Source organism: Portunus trituberculatus, chromosome 27 (assembly GCF_017591435.1).
Source record: "Portunus trituberculatus isolate SZX2019 chromosome 27, ASM1759143v1, whole genome shotgun sequence".
NCBI classification, from domain to species: Eukaryota; Metazoa; Arthropoda; class Malacostraca; order Decapoda; family Portunidae; genus Portunus; species Portunus trituberculatus.
In genome coordinates this window covers 14,786,809-14,801,798 of record NC_059281.1, presented here as the reverse complement: position 1 = coordinate 14,801,798, position 14,990 = coordinate 14,786,809, and the positions used below count along the sequence as shown (strand labels likewise).

At 41.8% G+C, this 14,990-nt stretch overlaps 1 protein-coding gene across 6 annotated transcripts; it reads left to right on the top strand.

Moving 5' to 3' along the window:
* Window positions 1–970: 970 nt before the first annotated feature.
* LOC123509539 (tubulin polyglutamylase TTLL5-like) lies at window positions 971–14,680 on the top strand. Of its 6 annotated transcripts, XM_045263906.1 has the most exons (17): window positions 971–1,268; window positions 2,543–3,940; window positions 4,174–4,321; window positions 4,469–4,626; window positions 4,809–5,022; window positions 5,170–5,423; window positions 5,920–6,119; window positions 6,335–6,552; window positions 6,730–6,971; window positions 7,988–8,160; window positions 8,729–8,822; window positions 9,034–9,184; window positions 9,407–9,752; window positions 10,143–10,349; window positions 11,052–11,205; window positions 11,502–11,773; window positions 12,591–14,680. In XM_045263906.1, the coding sequence occupies exons 2-17, from the start codon at window positions 3,048–3,050 to the stop codon at window positions 12,863–12,865; spliced, it is 3,999 nt and encodes a 1,332-aa protein (XP_045119841.1). In that variant the 5' UTR covers window positions 971–1,268; window positions 2,543–3,047; the 3' UTR covers window positions 12,866–14,680. The 6 variants fall into 6 exon arrangements, with proteins under 6 accessions (XP_045119841.1, XP_045119835.1, XP_045119838.1 ...); XM_045263900.1 differs by having other exon boundaries at window positions 9,407–10,349; XM_045263903.1 differs by having other exon boundaries at window positions 975–1,268; window positions 8,027–8,160; window positions 9,407–10,349.
* Window positions 14,681–14,990: the final 310 nt, after the last annotated feature.

Here is a 14,990-nt window from a genome sequence, read left to right as displayed (position 1 = left end):
AGCACCTGTGATTATAGTCAGTTGTAATGCATCCAGCGCTCTTTTATATAATACTTGTATCCAGGTTGTGTGTTTGGGGGTGCGTGTGTGTGTGTGTGTGTGTGTGTATCTATCTATCTATCTATCTATCAATCTAGCTAGCTATTTTGTTATATCAGTTACCCGTTTGTGTTAATTTACGTGTTCTTGGATGTCTTCACGTTTGGGTTTTTACTATTTATCTCTTTCTTTTTTTTTTTTTTTTTTACTTCATTCTTATCTGCACACCTTATCTATTTTCCTCTTAAGTTCATATAGGATTGTTTTATTATCTTTTTATTATTATTTATTTATTTTACTGTCATGTCGACTTCGGCCTTTATGGCTTATGCACTGCTGCCATCCACGCCTCCGTTTGGAATGCCTGGAATGCTTGGAATGCACCACGTAATGTCAGTGTTATGATTTTTCTTTTTCTTTTTCTTTTGCTTATTTCTTGTTATTATTATTGTTGTTATTAATAATATTCTTATCATATTCTTCTTCTTCTTCTTCTTATTATTATTATTCTTCTTCTTCTTCTTATTATTATTATTATTATTATTATTATTATTATTATTATTATTATTATTATTATTATTATTATTATTATTGTTATTATTATTTTGTTGTTTAATTGTTTATTTGTATTTTCTTATTCATTCTCGTTTTCGTCGTCGTCGTCATCGTCTCTCTCTCTCTCTCTCTCTCTCTCTCTCTCTCTCTCTCTCTCTCTCTCTGTGTGTGTGTGTGTGTGTGTGTGTGTGTGTGAGAGAGAGAGAGAGAGAGAGAGAGAGAGAGAGAGAGAGAGAGAGAGAGAGAGAGAGAGGGAATTCTTATTAAGATTTCGATGACTGGCAGAAAATATTCCATCTTTGAAGTAGTGAAATCGATTCTGAAGTTCACAATAGTCTTGAATGGGAAAATGGACCTAATGCTCCTAAACTATTAATGGGTGAACAAGAAGATAATATGTATTTGTGGCAGTGGCACCTTAATTCAGACTATATAGTTCCTTGCATGTGTATATGCTAATTTCACTGTGGTAATGAATCTTAGAGCAAGTCATACAGTTTAAGTACTGCAATGATTTTCAGTTTTGTACAAGTTTTCAAGGTCTCCCTTTAAAGGTCTCGGCGTTTAAATGTCCAGCAGGGTGGCGGCGGCCTGCAGGTGTCACGTGACGTGACGTCACACTGCGGGCGAGAGCTGAGCCAGTTTGTTTACATGCGGGGCGCTGAAGGCGGCAGGTGAGTTCCCTTCTCTTCACTCTACGTCACCCACACGTCTAGGCCTTGCTGTGCACCACCCCCATCCATCATTTGTAGTGGTGGAGGCTTGATATGACAAAGTTCGCCGTCATTTACAAGGTTTGGAGCCAAGGGGAGGGGTGTGATTGGATTTGGTAAAGCGCCGAGCCTGCCGCGGTGTGGTGGCCGCGGCCTGGCCAGGTGTGACCGCCCCCGCCCCCGCAGCTCTCCTCCCGTCGGGGATTGGCACCAGACAGGCAGGTGGCACTCATAGGGCCGGAAAGAACACCACACCGCCCCTCGCCAAGTGTCAGAATCAAGTTGACGTTTAGCAGACTGGCGACCTTATTAGCGCACTGGTGCGGTGACCCATCGGTGCTTATTGACCCAGGCATGAGGGGCACGGCGGGGCGCCCCTGTTATGTTGCTGCTGTCTGTGTGGTGATGGAGTTATTTCACAAGAGGGGAAAGGCAGGCCGCGCCCTGCCATGCCACCCTCCGCCGCCTAGCATGACTCATCAGGGCACCACCTGGCGGGGAGCCTCCTGCCCCGTGCGCCTCTCTACTTGCCTTGACACAGTGTTTGCGACATCTGGCATGGCTTCTGGGTAATGCTAAGTGGTTGTAGCTTATCAGCCTTGGCAAGTGAGTTTACAACCCAGAAAATTGAGTGACAGTTTCCCTCCAGCAGAGAGTGGGTGTGTCTGCACCTTAGATTTTGTTGACCTTGACATAAGTGTCATCAGCTGCTCCACTCTATTGAGGTGAAGATGATCTGAACTTTAAGCTTTGTTTTGGAATGCTGCCAATTTTCACAACCTGGTGGTTTTATTACTTTGTTGTCATTATTTGTCTTTTCTGAAACATGTTCTCACATCAGATAATCTTGCTCATATTTACCCATCTTACTTATAACCATGCACATCCCAGTCCTCTCATTTTGATTAGACATAAAAATGTCTGCCAAGTACATTTGCCATCCCATGGGTGCCTCACATAACTTATCTCTGCTGCTTTGGTGTCAGATTTATAACTTCACTGACACTATGTATAATAGCAATGTTTTTTTTCTTGCCATTCATTGAACATTACTTATATTCATGGTAAACTATCTTTGAATATTTAATGACAAATCCATGTAAGCAAGAATGTGCCATGTATAATTATAATGATAGTGGTGACAGTTTTTTTTAAATTGAAATGTTAACTATATTGTAATACAAGACTGTGATCTATATCCAAGCAGTTTTTGGATCATATTTGTTGTGTTGCAGGGTCTCCTGTTTGGACTACCCTCCATAGTGTGATAGATGAGCAAGTCACACACAGCCAGGTGACCCCACCCAGCCTTGGAGCCTCACACATGCCCAGGACAATGACATCCAAGAAGGAACATCCCACCTAGTCAGCCTCTCCCCAAGTCCCTCCGCTACCGCCCACAGCATCCCATCCACCTCCACCCCTTCTGCCGCCACACTGCCGCTGCCTCCTGACCCCGCACCACGCAACGAGGACATAGCCTGGGACGTCTTAAGTGGATGTTCTTTGTCATCTCTGCTGTGATTGGATGTCGTCTTTGTCAAGCTCTTGTGTTGTTTTGTTTGTGAGAGCTTTGCTCTTTGATGCCTGCTTTAGTTTCTAGTGATTAGTTTAATATAATATATACTACTCCATTCTAGTCAAACAAATTTCTTTATATCAAGTACAGAGATATATTATTTTTGTAATTTAATTTAGATGTTATGCAATCTGCTGTAGAACTGTATAGTATTAATTACAATGGAGAAGCTACCCTCTACAAAGAAGGGGGAACACAAAGTCCAGTTCTCCGATGAAACTGACCTCAAACTCAGAGGACAGAAAGTATGTGGCAAGCCTCCCGAGGTGCCCCGGGCTCCTCCATACAGCCGAAGTAGCAGTAGACTCAGTGGCAGTAGCAGCATCAGCAGCAGTAGTAGCAGCACTAGTAGTTCAAGCACCAGCAGGTTCAGCAGTAGTGGAGGGAGCAGCTCAACTTTAGAGAGGTCAGTGGGCCGAGGGTCAGACCCTTCAAGACTGACCTCCTCTCTGGACCGCAAGCGAACTGGATCTGTCAGAAGTAAAACTTCTGACCGTGTTCAGAAGAGTGACTCGAGCAGGAGTCTCTCACTAGACAGAAGAAGAGCAGAAGGTTCCCGCCGGGAAAGTGCAAGCCCCAGCACCTCGAGCACAGAGAGAAAGAGGCGAGAATGCGAGAACAGAGACATTCAGAACATTCAGAACAGGGAGAAGAAGCCAAAGACCAGACTTCCTGGTGGGCACAGCAGGAGTCAGTCTGGGGAACAGGGAAGGCTGCTGGGCCGCCAGAAGATGGCACAACCAACCCTCTCTCATGGCAAAGGTGATTCTTCAAAGACTTATATTGTGGAAGAGAAGAGCACAACCAAGATAGAAGAAAAGAAGTTCCCATTCCACATGGACTGGGCTGAGAGGGTGAAGAGGGCCACATCACGAAGCCCAAGTAGAACCCAAACCACCACCAGTGAACCTTCAGAGAGAGAAGACAAGGAAAATGAAAAAGTGAGGGAGAAAGGAAAAGGGGACTTGAGGAACCAAGATAAGAAGGAAAGAGGAAGATCACTCAAGAGAGAAAATAGGACCAACAAACATGCCTCTAATGGGAAACACAAGTTGTAAGTTCGAGAATTTCTGAATCAGCCATGTAAAATTGTTTTCCTATAACTCATCTTGAGAAATTCTATTGATTATTACTAACTTGATGTCACATTTTTCTTTTAGCATTGTCATTTTATCTAACATCGAAGACAAAATTGGTAGAGAACATAATGATGACTTACCATTGTGATAGAAAATATAGTGAATGTGTCACTAGCAATTCATTCTTTCCTGTGTGTGGTGCCTGCAGTGAGGAGCACTTCACTATGGATGGTGATGTGATGTGGGTGGGTAGCAGCAGAAGGAATGGGTATCTCATCTTCAACTGTGGTACTCTGGAGGAACCACCCAAGAATTCCACCGCCCAAAGATACACCATGACATTCAAGTTCTCTCAGGTTGAGTGTCTTCATTTTCTTCACCACCAAATACCATTCCTTGAAACAGATGTTTTCCTTACACTGTTTTATATTACTACTATGAATATGTTTGCTTGCTTGCTTATATTGACTTGATTTAACTGTATCCTCATATTGTGCTTGCAGTCGGACTCTAAGCTCATTCGGATGCTGATGGAAGCTCATGGCTTCAGTGAGGTGGAGAGCAGCAGTTCTTTCTTCAATCTTTATTGGGGCAATGCTCACTTCAATCCCAATGAGATACGTCAGCTTCAGGACTGGCAGAAGGTCAACCACTTTCCGAGGTGGGTTTCCTATTGATGGTACAAACTATTTGTTAAATTATCACTGGAATCATGAAAACAACCTTGAAATCCCTAGTAACATCCATTGAAACCTGTTGAAAGTATATTAAGACAACATTTTAATATCAGAGAATGCTGCCCAAGACTTCACCATCACACTCACACCATCCTTGCACTTCCAGATCATCGGAGCTCACCCGGAAGGATCGGCTGTACATGAATATCAAGCGAATGCAGCGGCAGTTTGGTGTGAAACTGTTTGACTTCATCCCCACAAGCTTCATCCTGCCCACTGAGTACCGGGACTTCTGCGACACACACCTGCGGGAGCGTGGCACCTGGATTGTGAAGCCTGTGGCTTCCTCCCAGGGCAAGGGGATATACCTGATCAACCAGGTGAGGGTGGCAGCACTTTACAACATCACCACCACCACAAGAAACACAGGCTTGGAAGGCAGGCTAATACACTACAACATAGCACAGTACTTTACAATATAACACAACACATTACAACACCTCACTACTTTCACTTGTCTCTCTTAGGTGGACCAGGTGCCTGCAGACGAGACCTCACTCTTGTGCCGATACATTGAGTCTCCGCTGCTGGTGGATGGCTACAAGTGTGATCTGCGACTCTATGTTGGTGTGACGTCCCTGGATCCACTGGTGGTGTATCTGTATGAGGAGGGGCTGGTGCGTCTTGCCACTGTCAAGTACCAGCATGGCAAGAACCTGTGGAATCCCTGCATCCACCTCACTAATTACTCCGTCAATAAGTTCCACTCTAATTATGTTCAGTAAGTGTTATGTAAATGTTTGTTGCTGAGAGTGTGTGTTGGAGTGGTAAAGTTCACTTTGTTACGGGATAGAGGTACAAGTGGGAAGTAAGAGGAACAGATTATTTAAGGACATATTTAACTCCTTCAATACTTAGATGTATTTTTATCTTGATTGTGTATGATTAGATGATTTTATTGACATTAGGAAGGGTCTATGAAGGTCAAAAGATTAATGGCCACAGTATTTATTATTCTATTAATATGTTTCTGTAGCTGTATAAAATCACCTAATAGTCAGGAGAATGAATATGAAAGCACATCCTGGTACTAAAGAGATTAAAAGGAGATTCGGGGAAGAAACATTGAATTTAGGTAGATTGATAGAAGTATGCATGGGAAGACTTAGGAACAAGTGACAGTTCTAGATAGGAATTTTTTTTGTGGAGAAATATTTACATGGTTGAATTTGGAGTCTAACTTATTATACTCATGTGTGTTGTATTTGTATCTTCAGAAATGAGGATCCAGAAGTGGATGACCAGGGGAATAAGTGGTCTTTGAGTGCCTTTCTGCGACACCTGAAGAGCCAAGGCATTGACACGGGCTCCCTGATGAGATCCATTGAAGATGTTATCATCAAGTCTCTCCTTGCTGCCTCGTACCAGATGAACACCGCCACCAACATGTTTGTGCCTCACCCACGCAACTGTTTTGGTGAGTGTTGACCTGTCGCAGGAGTTAAATTCATAGCTTGCAAAGATGTGTTTATCGTATCCATTTATCTTTTTTATCTGGTTTACTGCTGACACCTTTCTCTTCATTTATTTATGTCCAACATTTATTTTTATTTGAGTTTCCTGTAGTAATTGTGTTCAAGGCATAATCCTGCACCCAAAGTGAAACTCTTATATTTCTTCTTAATATTTCAGAGTTGTATGGGTTTGACATCTTGATTGACAGCCAACTAAAGCCTTGGGTGCTAGAGGTCAACCTTTCTCCTTCCCTCAATATTGATCAGCCTTTAGACTTAAAGATTAAGTCAGCAATGCTTGCCGACCTCTTTTCCCTAGTGGGTGTGCAGGTGGTGAACCCCTACACTGCCAAGACATCCTCGCGTCCGTCGGTGTTCCGCAAGTTGCCGTATTTGGTAAGAAATCTTTTTTTCAAGATTTATGTTAAAGGCATTGATTGAAACTCTTGACTAGGCATTTATGCTGTTAAGTTTTGTTTGTAACTAAGCTGTGTTGGAATGAGTGTATGTGTATAGATGCCTTGTGTCTGCTTCTTTTTTGTTTCCTATATAGATAAATGATTTGATCCACAGCGCTACTCCATGGATGCTTACGAGAAGCACCAGTTTGCCAAGGGTACCAATATTATCCCCACCACTGAGGAGATACGCATTGTGAGACAGGTGCGGGAAGAGTATGAGAGGAAGGGTGGCTGGGCTCGCATCTACCCCACGCCAGACTCGTGGGGCCTGTATGGCGGCCTGCAGGAGTATGAGAGTCCACTCAACTTAGTCCTACATTACCACCTCTACCCACATGTGCCACGAACAAACAGGTGAGGCACATCAGTGGTGAGTTTGCTCCCTCACAGAGAAGTGTTTAGGACCTTCAACTGTCTTAATGCTGGCTTATATTTATATACACCATAGCTGTCCGTATTCTCAAACATATCTTTTGTTTTGTCTTGATGGTTTTTAACAGTCTCAGGTGGAAGTTATTGGAATGTTCAATGATGCTTTCATGTCTTAAGTGGTGGTCTAACAAAAATTTTGCACTTTCATCAGATAATAAAACGGTCCCATTGAGAGAACAGTGTGTTTCAGAATACGGGCCTTAGTGACATCAAAGGAAAGGACAAGAAAAAGTAGAGGCTTTTGTTAGTGTCTAGAATGAAACCTTGGAAACTTGTTGTGGCCTTCAATTCATAATGAGTATACAATTACTATATTTGTCACTGTATAAGATGCACTCTTGTTTAACCCTTTCACTGTGATAAGAGACAATTGGCAACCCTGGAAGTAATGGATGAAATCTTTATAAATCTATGTAAGAAAAGAGGATTAGAAAGAATATGTTTTGCAGCTTCAAAGATTAGAAGTGGCTGCAGAACAAGTAAAGTTGTTTTAGAGTGATTATTGATTAAGGAAAGATATACCAAATAGTGAAAGGGTTAATGATGTCCTTTCTTGAATATTACTTATGAACACCTAAGACACAGAATAAACTTTCATGCTGTTCTTGAAATGCATCTTATATCCCAGCAAATATGGTAACTCTCTCCATGGTCTCACATCTCCCTTTGAGTTTGTCTGTCATTTCCTAGCTGTTTGACTCATACTTTTAGCTCACCTCTGGGACTTCCTTCAAACTCAGTCAAAACCTTCCTTCCCTCCTTCCCCAGCTTCTGACTCATCTCTCAGAATACCAACTCTTTCCAGCCTGTCTTGGATTTCCCTTCATTATATAAAAGAGCAAAGAGGGATCATTCATGTAAAACAAAGCTTGAAAGAGTTAGCTAAAATGTGGAGTGGATTTTTTAGCCATTAATCTTGACTAGCACTAACCCAGCAGTGCCGTCACCCTAACTTCTGTGCCACACAAACGCTGCAGATTCGGCAGAGTGGCAACTGGCCGTGTGTCTGGAGTGTCCAGCAGTGGTCTGGCTTCCTCCTTGGAGCGGCTCACCTGCTATGAACGCGCTTTACCCAAGGGTCTCATTTTCCTCAAGAACAAGAAAAACTTGGGTAGGCTGCTACACACCTCATAAAACAGTCTTATCTAGTTGTAGGACTTAGCTGCTCACCTCTAGGTATTGGTTTACAGTTACAGATCAGCTTGTAGATTAGCCAGTTATATCAAAATAATTCTTAGTATCATCTAGTCTAGGATGCAATATCTTTGCAGCTTTAGTCCTGGTAGGTGGTAGGTTATGTATGTTTTAGTTATGATAGGAACATATGTGTCTTTTACTCAACATGGTTTTCAGGGTCACTTAATTATCTAGAGTTGTAATCTTCGGTGCTTTGGTTACGGTAAGTTTATTGTAGCTCTTCTATCTTTCACCCTCAGTAATGACCAGTGATTTGATGGTGGTTTTGAAACTTTGGCCCATTTTGAAGGGAAAATGTTTTTGTAATAGAAAGGAAGATTAAATATGGGAAGGGATGATTTACAAGGCTGTAGAGGACTGGTTTGATTGGCTAAGGGCTGTACTGTCAGCCAAGTAAATGAGATAGAGTGAAATTATATGATGAAAATACACTATTAAGTAATATGTGTGACTCATTGTGTTTTCGCCCCCTCCTCTCTCAGGCCCCAACAAAAAGGAGGATAACAATGAGTGTCGGGACTTGAAGAAGGTGAAGGCCAACGTCATAAGGGCTCTGGAAAATGGCTTGGCTTTAAGGTAGGTGATGTGAACTCTCTCAGACCTGCTCAGAGACTAGCATCTTTTTCTTTAGTCGTTTTTGTTGCCCTTGGTTAGGTTTCCCCTCTTACATTAAAAAAAGAGTTCTACCTAAAACCATGTAGCAAACAACAGACTGGAGTGTATCTTGACTGAAGTAAAGAGCTGCGACAATCCTTGGCCTGACCTTCTCCCTTCTTTTATCTTGCAGCAAATATCAAGCACGCATGGCATTTTCTGTTTACCTGCAACACATCCAGAGGCGGCTGATGATTGGCTGTGATGAGGAGAAGCAGACTGACCTGGTGTACCGCTTCCTCCGCTCTGCCTCACGAACACTCCACAGCCCCATGAACGTTCAGGTGAGATGTTCAGAGTTTGAAGGCTCATGTACAGCTGTGTGTGTACTAAGATGTAACTGATTGGAATAGATGTCTAGATATATTTTCCTGTATTTTTATCTTCTTTTATTGAGATTATGACATTCTGCAAGTGATGTCTTTTGTTTGAGTTCTATTCTTCCTTATCAATCTGTCAATATCAAGCATCATATAGCGGTCACCTTATCCTCTTTTTTTGGACAGAACCCGAGCAAGACGCTGCCTTCGGAAGCTCGAGCTGTGGTGATTTCTAAGCAGCTGGGAGACTTCATCCAAGCCTACACCAGGGAAACACACATTTACCTGGACCCAGCTGCCTCGGCTTCCTGCTCCTCCCTGTCCTCCCAGTGCCCAACTACAACCACTACATCCTCTGAGCCCTCCACACCTTATGTTACCTCCCCGCCATACACCTCCACCCTATCCATTAACTCCCCTCCTGCTGGGTCGTCAGTATCCCTGCTGTCGGGCTCCATGAGTGCTTCAACCTCCTTCATTAACCATGCCTCAGCAGCTGTGTGTGGTTCCTCAGCCTCTATCAATAATTCAGGTGCCTCCCACTTAAATACCACCTCTAGTTCAGTCATTGCACCACACCATCCAGTAGAGACTCCAGAATTGTGCACTCCAGTCAAACAGTCTTACTCCCTTGCCTCAGTCAGTAACTTGTCCTCAGTATCATTCAGCAGATGCTCTTCAGCATCTGTGAGGAATGGGTCTCTCTTAAATAAATCAGCCTCTGCCTTAAGCTCCTTGTCCTCAGCCAGTACAGCCAATAATATATCTCATGTGTCGCTCAGCAGTATCTCCTCTGTGTCTGTCAGCAACCCTTCACCCCTAAACCAGTCTCTCTCTGTGTCTTCCTTCAGCAGTCCTCTTTCACTCTCAAACTCCAGTTCCTTTACTTCCACTAACAATTCTTCTTCCATTCCCTTTTCAGCCTCCTCCAATTCCATTAGCAGCCCACCATCTGTGTCAGTCACTGGCTCCTCTACATCAATTAACCTCCCACCACCTTCCAAAACCCCATCTTCTGTCTCAATAGCTTCCTTCAACTCTGCTTCTGACATTGGAGGAGAAATTGCCACACTACCTCCTCGAATCCGAAGATTGAAATCTGATGGGGACAATTCCCTATCTGTTGCTGGTAAGAATTCTGTATTCGAAAATGTTTCATCTTAGATTTAATGGTCTGCCATGTGTGGAAACCATCACAGAAGTAATTTTCAGTTTTACATCAAAACAACAGAAGAAATTTGTAATGAAGGTAAATACATTGGATTATATCTTACTATGTTTGTCGTGGGACAGGCAAGTCAGGTTGTGTAATCAAGAATAGAAAATTTTTGACTAAATGAGATACAATTTTTTCATTCCATGGTCTTTGAAAGTATGCTTATTTCCATCGTTATTAGTGTTGTACATGTATGTACTTATGTACAAAGCAAACTGTTATTCCCTTTGTCAAGATTAAGACAAATCTACATAGCTACATTAAAAGTGACGATGACAAGCATTCCCTCGTGTTCTAGCTTGAAGGCTTCTTGGAGAGGGAGAGAGAGAGAGAGAGAGGACTGGTCCTTGCTGCACCATACTGCCTGCTGACCAGTAGTGCAGCATGTTAGGCAGTCTGTGCAGCAGGATCCAGCACAACTAGTTTACGTCTGCTACATCATAATACACCCTCCCCTTCCCTGTATCTGATCCAGTTTGCTGATTGAACCAGTTTATAAAGCCAGTTTAAAGGAATAATTTTAAAATCAGAGATGTTATTCAAAGTTTATTTCAAAGATTGTATTAATGGATATTTTAAAGATGTTGCATGTATCATGTGGGGACCATTTTATAGATGATGGCAGCAAGATGTCCACCAGTCTTGACTCTGCTGAGCTGGAGAAGCACACCACAGAGCAGCAGCCACAGCAGCAGCAGCAACAGCAACAGATGAGCAAGGACGACCATATCACCATGGACTTGTATCGTGCTTTCATGTCCAACGCTGGGTAAGACCTAAGTGTGAGATAGGTGTCATCAGCCATTGCTGTGAGCCATGCAGTGCCAGGTGAGTACATATGAAGTGCTCATGCTATGGTCTTGTTTGCTGCATTTATGCCTTGCTCTTTCATTGTTCAGGAGACATTTTATTGTCTTAGTGCATAGTACTTTTATGTTATGAAATTTCTAATATCTGATTTTTATAGAAATTTAGTCCCTGAATTTAAGAAATTCCCCACCCCACTGCTGTCGTGTATTGCCGTGCTATTCCTGCTGACATGTCCCTACGCTGGTGCTGCCACAGAGAGTCTGACCTGGAGGAGGTGTTGGCACTGCAGACCCGCATGCATAACTCAGCCGGCGTGTTCCTGGAGTCCCACCGCCGCTCCCGGATCTATCCAGGCAGTTCACACTCTGTGGCTGGGACGGCCACCTCTCATCCCTCCACCACCGCATCCTCCACCTGCAGCTCCCGTCCCAGGACCCCCACTGCCTCGCCCCACGGCTCGCCCCGCCGCGCCCGCCGCTCCCCCTCCACTGGTACGCGTCGTTCTTCGTCAGGCAGCAATTTGTCGGGTGATTGTTCTTTCATACACTATTTTATCATGTCTTAGCCACCGCTTCTTGTGAGGATGCGCAGAAGTCCTTTAGTACTGGGAAGGTAATGGATGTGGAAACACAAAAAAATTTATTAATATAATCCAATGGTGAAATAGTCTGTCAAAATAGCAAGGAGCACAGTACCTCCCCTTCATTCTGAAAAAGGGACATCAGTATCTGTCAATGAAATTAAAACAGGAACCAAAGACTAAAAAGTGTGATCACCACTTGCCTCACCACCACAGGAATTGTCTTGTGTTGTGTGTGAGGAAAGCAAGGAAAGCAAATATATTGACTTGTATCGGTATAGAGAGAGAACTTAAGTTGGCTTAAAAGATCACAAATTATATTACTTATTTACTTATACATATTTACCATTCATGTGTTATTTGAGCTTCTAATTCAGATCTATGTTAACTATAAACCCTCTTTTTAAGTCATATGCATGTAACTAAGTAAATAAATTGTGTAATACTTTGATGTAATTATAAATTGAGAACAATAGAATTGGAGGACTTCTGTTCATTCTTTCTTTTTTTTTTTTTTTTTTTTTTTAGATAATTCTCTTTATTCTAAATATAGAATATATAAAATTTCTTTTATTTTTGAGCACATTTCTTTTTGGCATTTACTCTGCACTAAAGCTTTTCTATGGAAACTTTTTTTTGTAATGCAGCCACATCCTGGTGAATTGATGTATGAATGTTTAAACATACATGTATTGGTGCATGGAAGCTTGGTGTCATCTTGTTACCAGACCTTTCATTGTTTCTCTCTTCCGTTTTGTCACTAGGGAGTCACACAAAAGTGGGAGAACCTGTGACCAATGAACCTCACTCCCAGAATACTGAAGGACCATCCTCCTCCCAGTCCCAAACCTCCTCAGATCTTCCCCCTTCCTCCTCCTCCTCCTCCTCCTCCACTGCCACCACCACTGCGGCAATGGCCACCACCCAGGCATCACACCCCCGAAGCCAACCGCCAGCCACCACCACTGCCTCCTCGTGCTGTCTCTTTGGTAACATCCTTAAGGCAAGTCTAAAAGGAACAAATACTTTTATCTCATGAAGGCAAATGACAATAGTCTTCTCTTGTTATAATGATATCGCCACACATGAAGAAATGGGAAACTTATTTACAAATATAAGTATCAATGTGTTGGCAATATCCATTTATATATTGTAGAAATATCAGTGAAAATTTTGCTTTGCATCCATAGATACAACTGGAAGTAGACACATTTTGCATACATAAGCCTTGGCCAATTAAAAAGTTGACTTTTCTGTAACTTACATTAGAATGCATAATAAGAACATGCTATCACAACTTTATTGCTTATCTATAGGTAAGAAATTTAAAATCAGATCTGAGTTTACAAAAAGCTTTTTTTGTCATCCAGTTTATCACATGGAAATATGAAACCTTAATAATCTTTAAAATACAAAAACGCCATTACTGTAGGTTGTATCAAACCTTGTCTAAACTTCCTAATGGGAAGCAGATAGAAGGTGGAGGGTGTGACAACATAGAGAAAAGAACAAAAGGGAAGGGAAGGTGGATGGCAAGCAAAGCAGAGGTTAGAGCTTGTTTTGGTTCATGAGGAACAGCCCTATTGGGAAGACTCAGGGAAGACACATTCGTTAATAAGGAATCTTCTTTCTCCTGATTCTTGTTCACATGTTTGGTGGTAGTCATGGATAACAGTACACATTTAGGAGTTAAATAATTCAAAGTATTCCATTCACTCTCACAAAATGAGGTATTATGCCATTGGCTGTCAGTGATCGTTCATAATTAAATCTAACCGTAGCATGTCTGCTGCATTTTTTTTTATTTATTTATTTTTTATACAAACTTTCAGACATGACTGCTATTAATTTCACACCTTGTTATAATGTTACTATGCAATGATAATATTCAGATATATGTAACATTTAATTTTGATAGTGTACTGTAATCAATTCATTGGAATTTTAGAAAAATGTCAAATGATTATGTTTATGGTTTTTGCTTTCATACTCTTTCATTAGCCATGGATGGAGTGTAGTAAAAATTGTTATAGCTTCTTCCAAGAAAATGCCTTGTGATGAGCATCTTCATTCTGGAAAAGATTTGGCTTGTGTCAGCTTGGTGAAGGCAGTGCCCTGTGGAGGGATAACCAGGCACTGCTGAGACTTGGCTCACAAGGATGTTATTTCCTTATTTAGTTCATTTAGCCTGACTTTTGTACAGGTTATATTAACTTGTATTTACAAATATTGTTTGCTTTAATTACAATGCAAAAGGTATGTACTTCTGTGTGTGTACAATAATGTTATATACATGTTGAGAGCAAACTAAGCAATGCTGCTCAGTGGCTCTAGCTACTGAAGGTTGTCTGTTACCAGCAGCAGCAGCAGCAGCAGCAGCAGTGGGAGTTACTTAAAGGGTCATAATAATGCTATGAAGCAAAAGTTTGTCAAATTTTGCTTTTTCTGCTAAGTTTTGCTTCCAAGTGTTGTGCCATGAAGATTATGTGTTGTCAGGATTGAAGATGTGTTACAAAGTGCTGTGGTTGTGTTGCTTGTAGGAATGTGGGATTTTGCAGCAACAGTGTAGTATTTCCTTTGAATAAGTGAGATTTTAAGTGGCAACTTAAAAATGCTAAATACATTTATATTTTGATATTTTTATCATGTAATATTTATGATAAGAAGAACCATCACAGGGTGGAGAGGCTAGAGCTACCTAAACATTGAGTAATGAAAAGATTAAATGTTCAAGATAGTGCACACACACACACACACACACACACACGTCTAAATGACGTGAGAAAATACAGTTTCCTGCATCGTAGTATTGATAAGTGGAATAAACTGAGCAGTGATGTCGTTGACGCGGTGTGTGTCAATCAGATGAAAGAGAGATATGACAGGAGTGGACAAGGAGACAGGACACAGAGAGCTTAGCTCGGGCCCTGTATTACACAAATAGGTAAATACACACACACACACACACACACACACACACACACACACACACACACACACACACACACACACACACACACACACACACACACAACAGAAATTGTACTTAATTTCTACATGAATATTCTATTTATTGACAAAGCAAACCCACATTGTATAACATTATTCAATATATTAATTTTATGCCTGATGTGTTTCTTGGTACTTTTGTAAAAGTACCATGT